The sequence below is a fragment of the Sceloporus undulatus genome, chromosome 3 (assembly GCF_019175285.1).
Source record: "Sceloporus undulatus isolate JIND9_A2432 ecotype Alabama chromosome 3, SceUnd_v1.1, whole genome shotgun sequence".
Classification (NCBI taxonomy): Eukaryota; Metazoa; Chordata; class Lepidosauria; order Squamata; family Phrynosomatidae; genus Sceloporus; species Sceloporus undulatus.
Window position 1 is genome coordinate 149,117,572 of NC_056524.1, and position 10,002 is coordinate 149,127,573.

General features: G+C 41.5%; 1 protein-coding gene across 1 annotated transcript in view; it reads right to left on the reverse strand.

Moving 5' to 3' along the window:
• SYNPO2L (synaptopodin 2 like) overlaps positions 1 to 10,002 on the reverse strand; it is a 52,038-nt gene extending 42,036 nt beyond the window's left edge. The window contains exon 1 of the mRNA XM_042460901.1: positions 9,658 to 10,002. Within this exon, the coding sequence (XP_042316835.1) occupies positions 9,658 to 9,765 (108 nt within the window). The 5' untranslated portion in view covers positions 9,766 to 10,002. The remainder of the gene's footprint in view (positions 1 to 9,657) is intronic.

Consider the following 10,002-nt stretch of genomic DNA (forward strand, 5'->3'; position numbering starts at 1 on the left):
ATGAGACCTCTTATCAGATAAGAGAGAGTGGACTTACCCAAAATGGCTTCTGAGCCCTTGTAACACTGCTGCAAACTGTATAGATAAGTTCATCTGGATGCTACACTTTGTGATCCAGAGAAGGAGGCTGGATTCTTCTTATACCTTCATCCTCATCACAAGCAGTAGACAACAGGTTATCAAACTACACAAACGTTCTCAATAGCTACAAACGTATTACATGGGAGTAAAATTGCAATTTTCCAGGGAGGACGGGAAATACATTGCAATTTGAGGAGGGAAATGCCACGAAAGATATGTAACACATACTGCAAATTAAAAATAAATATTGCCAAAAATCCAGATCATGCAGAAACATCACACTCCCTATAGGGAAGCCTAAGAATAGCAACAGAGAGGGATAATACATATTCCTACAGTGCACTGATGGGTAGAAAAAGTTCTAAACAACAGCTGTTCCATTGGAATGGAAATCAAGTGTCAAGTATCATAACCCGACTCCTCCAAAGGGCAAATTCAGCAGAATCAGCAGCTGCCACAATGTGCAGAGTTCAACAGCATTTGACTCACAGCAGGTTCTGATGCCTCTGCTCCTACTGAAGCTTCCATTAGTTTAATGAAACAATGCACAGTCTTATGTTCATCAAATGTTTTTCTGGTGTAAAGAAAACCCATATCCACATCTATAAAGGCCTTCCAATTTGACCAGCCCATGCACCCCACCGCCATTTTTTAATCTTGTTGGATGAGGCCACATCATACCTAACTGTTACTCCAGACAAAGGAATTTATCACATGCACTTTTTAGCCAGATCCAGGCATGGGATGGGATCAGGCTGGGAAAACGGATTTTATCACACACGAAACTGCTGCTGCGCTGCCACCCAACCATCACCTGTGCCCCAGCTGCACTTCTCCCAGCGATTTTGAGCTTTCTGTAATACCAAAATCGGCCAGCAGAGCACGGCTGAGGGACAGGTGATGGTTGGGTGGCAGTGCAGCAGCAATTTCGTGTGCAATAAAATCCATTCCCCCCCCCTCCCCGTTCCAGCCTGATCCCATCCCGTGCCCAGATCAGGCTGAAAAGTGCATGCAATAAACTCCAAAGTGGTTGGTGTCATTGTTAAGATCCCCCCTTAAAAAGCAGCCTTGGATTCAACATGAACTCTGGAGCCAATTCTTCAGCTGAAGTAAGGAGTCTGCTAGGCAGCAGGGTGGGTCATACACAACAGGGTATCTCTGTCTCAGATTTCCAGCACCACACAGATGCACTCAAAACTGGTTAACTGTTGAATAAGGTACCGTACTTGGTCAGAGATACAAAGACTACCCTCAGTTCCTACTGATGAACTTGGTGGCAGACACATGTGGGAGAGATTCCAGCCACTGATTGTCCATCATTTACAGAACACCCTTGTAGCATCCACCAGAACTCCATCTGGTCAACACAATTTGCAAACCTTTGAACTGCAGACCCCTCTCCACCATATCAGAATCTATAATTTGCCTTTGAAGGTATCCTCAGCTAGAGAATTCCCCACTTTTCCATAAGTCCACAGAGCAGAACTAGTTGAACTGTTCTTTGAATATAGCCTACAGATAAAATCATACTATATATATATGTATACGTAGTATATATGCACTGGTGGTGAAGTAGTTAAATCCCTGTACTGCAGCCACACACTCAATACCAGCCAGGGGCTCAGGCTCGACTCAGGCTTGCATCCTTTCGAGGTCGCTAAAATGAGTACCCAGCTTGTGGGGGCAATTAGCTTACACATTGTAAACCAGTTAGGGAGTGCTTAAGTTCACTGATACAGTGGTACCCCGGGTTACGAAAATAATCCGTTCCGCGGCGCCCTTCGTAACCCGAAATCTTTCGCTAGCCAAAAAAGCCATAGGCGCTAGCGCTGGAAGCCGCGATTTCGTGCGAAAAAGCGCCGAAAAGCACCAAAAATTTTTTTCGTAAGCCGAAAAAAAAAAACGTAACCCAGAACAGTTTTTCCTATAGAATTTTTTCGTATCCCGGAAATTTCGTAACGCGGTGCTTTCGTATCCCGGGGTACCACTGTATATAGAAATGTACTTGCTATTGCTATTGCTGTGTATTTGTGTTAACTGCCTTCAAGTCACCCTTTACTTGTGGCAACCCTATGAGTTAGACATCTCCAAGACACCCTGTCCTCAACAGCTCTGCTCAGGTCTTGCAGACTCAAGGGCGGGTTACAGACCGCCGCTTTGCGACGGTCTGCCGCCGCCGCCGGTTAGTCCGCGGGGGAGCCGGAGCCTCCACACAGCGCAGCTCCTGTGCGGACCCAAAAAGAAGCTCCAAAATGGAGCTTCTTTTGGAGTCGCATTTGTGACGTAGCGAGGCGCCAGGGGCGCACTCGCTATGTCACAAAGGACGCGACGCGTACGGACGCGACGCGTACGGATGCTCAGCGTCCGATACGTCAAGATGGCTGCGCCCGTATGAACAGGGCGCCGCCATCTTGTACGTATTCAATACGTATTAGGGTTAGGGGGGTGCGGAAGCACCGCCCCTTCTTAACCCTAGTACATATTGATGACGTACTATTTGGCGGTCTATAACCCGCCTACGAGTGGCTTCCTTGATTGTGTCTATCCTTCTAGAATGTGGTCTTCCTCTTTTCTTACTACCTTCTACGTTACCAAGCATTATTGTCTTTTCTAGTGAGTCATGCTTTTTCATGGTATGACCAAAGTATAATAGTGTCAATATACCAGAAGTTATTTTTGCTTCTAGGAAGAATTCAAGCTTGATTAGTTCTATGACTCATTTGTTTGTCTTTTTAGCAGTCCATGGTATTTGCAGAAGTGTTCTCCGGCACCACATCTCAAATTAGTTGATTTTCTTCCTGTCAGTTTTCTTCACCCTCCAGCTGTCACAACCATACATAATGATGGGAGATACAATATTTTTCTTTTCTTAATGTTCGGAACTAAACCTGCCACGGCACTTTCTTCCTTGACTTTCTTCAATAATTGTTCCATGTCTCTGATATTTTCTGCTAGTAGTGTGATGTCATTTGTATATCTTAAATGGTTGATATTCCTTCCTTCAATTTCCACACATCCTTCCTTCAAGTCTAATCCTGCTCTGTGTATGATATTTTTGTCGTACAATTGAACAGATAGCATGATAGGATGCAGGCTTGCTTGATCCCTTTCTGATTGGAAACCATTCCATTTCTCCATATTCTAACAGTAGCCTCTTGTCCTGAGTACAGGTTACACATCGGAAGAATCAAATGTTGTGGAATGCTCATTTCTTTAAGAGTGATCCATACCTTGTCATGATCAAAGGCTTTGCTGCAGTCTACACAGCACAGGCTGTGGAATTTTGTGGTGTCCTCCATTATTCAATGTATGTTTGTGGTCCAAAGTTTCCCTCCATTCCTGAACCCAGCTGGCACATCTGGCATTTCTTGCTCCTTATATGTTAGAAGTTTCTGCTGTAGAATTTTGAGCATGCCTTTGTTTGCATGGGAAATCAATGCAGTGGTTCTGTGGTTACTGCGATCTTTTGTGTCTCCTTTTTTAGGGATCTTTGGGCCACTCTTTTCTTTTCCATACTTGTTGACAGTTGATTCTGTCTCTGTCGTTTGAAGCAGTTCTATTGGTATGTCATTTGTTCCTGGTGATTTATTCCTCCCATGTACTCTGTGTGCAGCTTTCACTTCACTTTCTAAAACTGGAGATTTGTCTTCAAGTGGTTCTTCTTCAAATGAACCTTTCAGCCTTTCATCTCTTTTATATAGTTCTTCAATATATTATTTCCATTGTCTTTTTATTTCACCTTGGTTGTGTATTGCGTCCCCTGTTTGTTGTAGAGCATTCCCACCCTTGGCTTAAATTTCCCTTTGCTTTCTTGGATCTTGCGGAAGAGGTACTTTACCCTTTCCCTTTTATTGTCAACTTCTATTTCTCTACCCTGATTATAATAGTACAATGAGCCCGCACCATACGTGGGCTCCTTATAGGCAGCTTTCAGCCTTATATCCAATGGGGCTCACGAATGGCGGTGCGGCACGCATAAACCCCATTGGTTATAATGAAGCTGAAGCATCATTGCTTTACGCGGGGGCGGGGTCCAGAACGGATCCCCCACGTAAAGCAAGGGCCCACTGTAGTTCTCTTTATTCCTGAGCTCTAGTTGTTCAACAAATGCATTCATAGTTTTGGTTCTATCTCTGCCACCTTTAACTTTTGCCTCTCTTCTGTCCGTTACTGTTTAAAGAGATTCTGCTGTCATCAGTTTATGCTCCTCTTTCTTTTTGGCTGCCAACAGTGTTTTTCTGCTTTCCTCATTAACAATGCAATAGAAATGCATATTGTGCAGGGACTAAAATAAATCATAACTATAGTGGTAGTTTCCCCAGTATATGCAAGATACAACGCAGATTTGTTTACCTATTTATTTAGATTTATATCTTAAATCTGAGTTATAACAGCACCAAGGCAAAGGTTAAAGGTGACAGAAATAGAACATGGCTCTGTAATGATATCACAAAACACACACACACAATAAGAGTTTAAGAGTAGACTAACACTGAAGTCCACTTACAGCAGCAGCAGAGTATAACATTTAAAAAATTCCATAACCCTAAAACCGTGAGTTATTGTGAAGTCAAAGGCTTTTGTGGCTGGCATCCAAATATTCTTAAGAGTGTAGTTCCCATCAGCTCCAGCCTTACAAATTGTTATGCTGTCAAAAACTGATGGGAGATACAACTAGAGGCCTACACACACCTCAGCCCTGGCCAAAAATGTTGGAGCCCATTCAGTTTTCTCAAGGAATGTGCCATTTTGTTAGCATAGCACCAATGGAATACATTAAGATATATGGTGCACAATAGCTGGTAAAGAGCATGCTGTATACTTATCAATCAATTATTTTTTTATTTATACCCTTCAATTTCTTACACTATGCTGACAGATAATATATCAATATACAAAAACAGTAACTTTATTCAGTAACAGTATTCAAAGACATAGCCATGTTAGTCTAGATCATTATGCAAAGCGATCTTGTCGCACCTTTGAGACTAAGAGAAAGAAGTTGGTAGTGTAAGGTTTTGTAAACTATATCTGCTTTATCAGGTGCATGAAGTGAAGTGCTTAGGAACAGACATTTACATCCATGAGGAGCAGCTGTGTGTGTGAATAGCAATAGAAATACAAAATGTGTGGATATAGTGATGAGGTGACAAGTTCAGTTTTAACTGTGGTCATTGGTGGTCAGTGTTGGAGGAAAAGTATTGCCTATAGCCGAGGCGAATTATTTATTTATTTTATTTATTTATTTATTTATAGTTTGCACCCTTGCAATGTGTCCTTTGCTTGCTCCTTGCATTCTGCTGATTGTACTGCTCAGTCTCCCAGCTCTTCTACATCTCTCCTCTGCTCTTGCACACACAGTGACCCTTGCTTCATAAGCTTTGCCATTTGCACTACTCTATCCCTATCTCTCCTACTCCCTTCTTCAGCTTTCATCTTGCAGATATATCCCTCTCTTTCTTCTGGCACTCTTCTGCTCATACCAGTCACTCCATCTCTTCCAATTTCTCCCTTGGCTTCCCTTGCACCCTCTTAATGCACCCTTCCCTGCCTTCTTGCACCCCCACCATTTGCACCACTCACTGTTCCTTCTTTATGCCTGATAAGCAGAAGCAGGCTTGTTTGTTACAGAACAATTTGATGTAAGTGTACCTGCACATTTTGCCTCATATCTGGGCTTCTACAAGGGCCAGAGGTTAACTTTAAAAAGACTGAAAGCATGGCATTTGGGCCAGATGCTGGTCCAAACAGACACTAGGTGGCATGCCTAGAATTTGTGTAAATCTTGGCAAGCAACACAATTCATGGCCATAACATTTTCCTCCCTCGCTACCACTTCGTATAGTTATACTGGCATAATAGATCAACAGGATTCCAGTCAGTATTTGTATGCCAACCAATAATATTTTCTAGGCAATACTATAACAATAACATTTCATAATTTCCAACCCTGTAGAGATCAAAACCAGGACACATGTAGCTGAACCACGTCATTATGTGGTTTAAAAAAAAGATAGGAAGAACACAAAATTGCTATTTTTAAAGAGAGAAACAATTTTTGGACATAGTTTAGGAAGTTGCCCTTTCTCCTGTCTGTCTTGCTCAGTTAATTGCGTACAAAATACTTTTGCACTTTGACCAGTTTGCAGCAACTGAGGTAAACCAAGGAAAAGGATAGAAAGGGGGAGGAGAGAGAAACTAGGACATTTTGAGTGTAGCAAAGGCCTGTTACAGACTGCCAAAATAATGCTGCTTCGGGTCTCTTTGGAGGTATGCTATTTAAATGGTGCATGGGTCCTAAGAGTCCGGAGGTCGCACCAAAGCCACACTCCATTCCTAAGCACCAGAGTGCAGCTTTGGTGCAGCTTCCAGATTCTTAGGATGTATGCATCATTTAAATAGCATACCTCCAAAGAGACCCGAAGCATCTTTATTTTGGCAGTCTGTAACAGGCCTTTAAGAAAGCGGGGTAGCAGAGAATTAACTAGAGTTAATAAACTAGAGACAATTGGAGGATATGAAACACTGACATACAATAAGGAACAATAAATAAAGCAATAGAAAGTGGCCTGGATGCCTAGGTTTCAGTAGTAGCCAGGATTGTACTTGCACAGTTAAAAGTATTGGACACACTGTGCCTGTTCCTTGAGATGTCAATCCTGTTTGGATTACTGTAATGCACTCTATTTGGGGCTTCCTTTAGAAACTGGAAGCTTCAGCAGGTCCACATGCTGTGTCCATTCTGCTAACTGGATCTGATTACAAGGATTGTTATTGCTGTGTGCCTTTAAGTTATTTATGATTTATGGAAAATCAAAGGTGACCCTATTGTGAGGTTTTCTTGGCTGAAGTGGGTTTGCCCTTGCCTTCCTTTGAGGCTGAGAGAGGGTGACTTGCCCAAGGTGGGTTTCCATGACTGAGCTAGGATTTGAACCCTGGTCCCTAGAGTCCCCTTTCCCAGTAGCCACTCATCACAACTCAAGGGTGAAAATCCTATAAATGATCTCAGGGTCCAGGTAGGTACATGTGATAGGAGACAACCTTCAGATAATTTAATCCCAAACTCGAAGGGCTTTATAATACACACTGGAGTTGGGAACACATTGGTACCTAGTGATGATGACAAAACAATTTTGTGCCAATTTAGGGCAACTACTGTGCTTTGGGCCAATTTTTATTTACATTCAGGGACTATGAAGCAGTGGTGTTGCTGAGGTTGGTATTACCTGGTATGAGGGATTGCCTTGCCCTCTGCCCATCTTCCCAGACCGTTGCTAAGGGGGAACGCCCATTCAGGGTCTGGCACCCTCTGGGGTGTCACCCACTGTGCTCTGTGCCCCCTGCACCTCCATAGTGATGCCACTGCTATGAAGATGTCCTGAGTGGCTTGGCAGGCATAAAAATGGGGGCTACTTTCCCCACCTCTACTTAGAAGTACATTTAACAGAAGGATATCTATGTAAAACTAATCAGTGGCTGTTACATCTGTGCTATTCAGCAGGAGACAGTAAGGTAAATCGTATGGCCCCATCCAATTTACATTAGTCACAACTAGTTCCTTTTAAAACAACAGAACCTACACACAATTTATATATGCCATTATTTTTTAATGTGAAGAGTCAGCATGGCTTAACAGTTTCAGTGTTTGACTATGACTCTGGAGACCAGGGTTCAATTCCCTCCCTGCTTAGCCATGAAATGCACTGAATGATCTTTGTCAAGTCACATACTCTCAGCCTCAAGAGAAGGCGATGGCAAACCTCCTCTGAACAAATCTTGCCAAGAAAACTCCATGATAGCTTCGCCTTAGAGTCATCACAAGTCGGAAATGACTTGCAGACATACAATAACTACAGCATTCATTTTAATGTGAAATTAATAATGATTATACTTTACCAGATTATACAGATCAATCAGTTTCCAAACTGACAGTGATAACTTGCAGCCATGAAAGACAGTGACCTTTTACTTTAGCAGTCTGTATTTATGACATCTCCCTTCTTGGACATTGGACAATATGGACCAATCCCATATTACATGAGATAACACATTATGACATTTTTTCATAACTTATTTATATAGCATTTCTTAAAGACAATGAGAGATAGCTGCTTCTCCAGACATACATGAGATCAATTGAATGGTTCTGTTCATGTTGTTGTCTCAGGTGAATAACAAAATGGTGTTGCTACAAGACTGGCATTGACTCTTGCACTGACAAGAGGACCATGTCATCTACTGTCCAAAAATAACAGGCTAGTTTAGGTGATGCATGCAGCCCACATGGCACATGGCACATACAGTTCTGTCATCCAGAATCTTGGTACCACACTCTATTACTCAGCATCTTGATTCTTTGCCCCAAAGCAAAGATTTGGAAATGGATGAAAGACTATCATCAATTTTATTCATTTCCATTAACCTAGAATGAGGAAATATACATTGTACCTGCTTTGTTTATGCCATTCTTAGTTTTGCATTGCATGGATCTGAAAAATCATCATATACGAATTGTAAAATTTTAAAACTAAGTTTGAATAAATTTGTGTACGGGTAAGAGTTGAGATGTAAGAAGCCGACTTTTCTTTGTATTTGGACAATGCACACTTTTGTCACAGAAAGCAGGCATCACCTAAAAATGCATCCTATCTCATCCATATAAAAGAAAAGACAGGATATTTATTTTACAATGCCATCTGCAATTTTACAAGGGATTTGTATTGAATATAATAGACTACAATTTTTCTCATGCTCTGCTTTAAATTTGCTTCTTGATTAATTGGAAAAACCTATATAATCAACTTAAATGTCTTTACATGAATAATTTGATAAATTCATTTTGGAATGTTGCATCTGCACATGATCCCTACTCAGTTTGGATTTCTTCATACTTTATTTTCACTCTTTGAGCATTAAAATTTGAAATGTACTCGTGTAACCATCAGGGCTAGATAGCATAAACAAAGCAAAAACAAAATAATCCCTCAAACAAACAAAACAAAAACTTAGAACAATACATCCCAATATATAATTGGCTGAAGAGGCCAGCATAGGAGACATATAAAGCCCATGAGTTTCCCATTGCCTGCTTCTGCCATTAAGCACAGTCCTCCCTGCTTTCTTTTCACAGACAAGTAAAGACTTTTGCAGACAGGCATTTGACAATGGACTATGTAAGGCCTGCCTTGCCAAATAGTGTGCTGGATCTTGCTAATTGTTGTTGTTGTGTGTGTGTGCATTTTAATGATAGATATTTTAATCTGGTTTTAATATTTTCATTGTTTAATCTAACTTTTGTGGATTTTAACAATATGTTGTTGTTTTCAATTTGTTGTAAGGCGCTTTGAATCCCGAATTGGAAAACTGATGAAATAAATATCATCATCATCATCATCAATAACATTTCTATTTGGAAATATGACGCATTAAGTTTTGATAGGATTGCAGTCTTTGGAGGAAGAAAATGTTTTGTAGTATGCAGACATATTGTCTACCCTGAAAACAGTTGTCTTGGAAAACTACGCATATCCAAACCTGTGTTTACCCAGAGAGAATGAGAACACCTTCATTTCCTACCTTTGATACTTGAAGAGGTCTTTTTTGTTCCGAGCCCCCCTGAAGCCGAAAACCCCAAGGGGCCCCTCCAGAAAGAGTGATAACCACTTCTTCTTCTTCAGCTCCCATGGCTTTAGCAGGTAGTCTTTCTTTTTGTGTGACAAATGTCCCCTCTTTAAAATAAACCTCCAACTCTTAAGGGATGGTGGTTTCTGTTTCCATTGCTGCTAGCAGCATCTCCCTGCCCCAAACCTCCTTCCTTCTCCACCTCTTGTACTCATCCACGGGAAAGTTTAGTCCAGCAAGAGCAACACTCCATAGTCTTCTAGACCGCCAGCTGCTGAGAAGACTATCGCCACCCGTTTT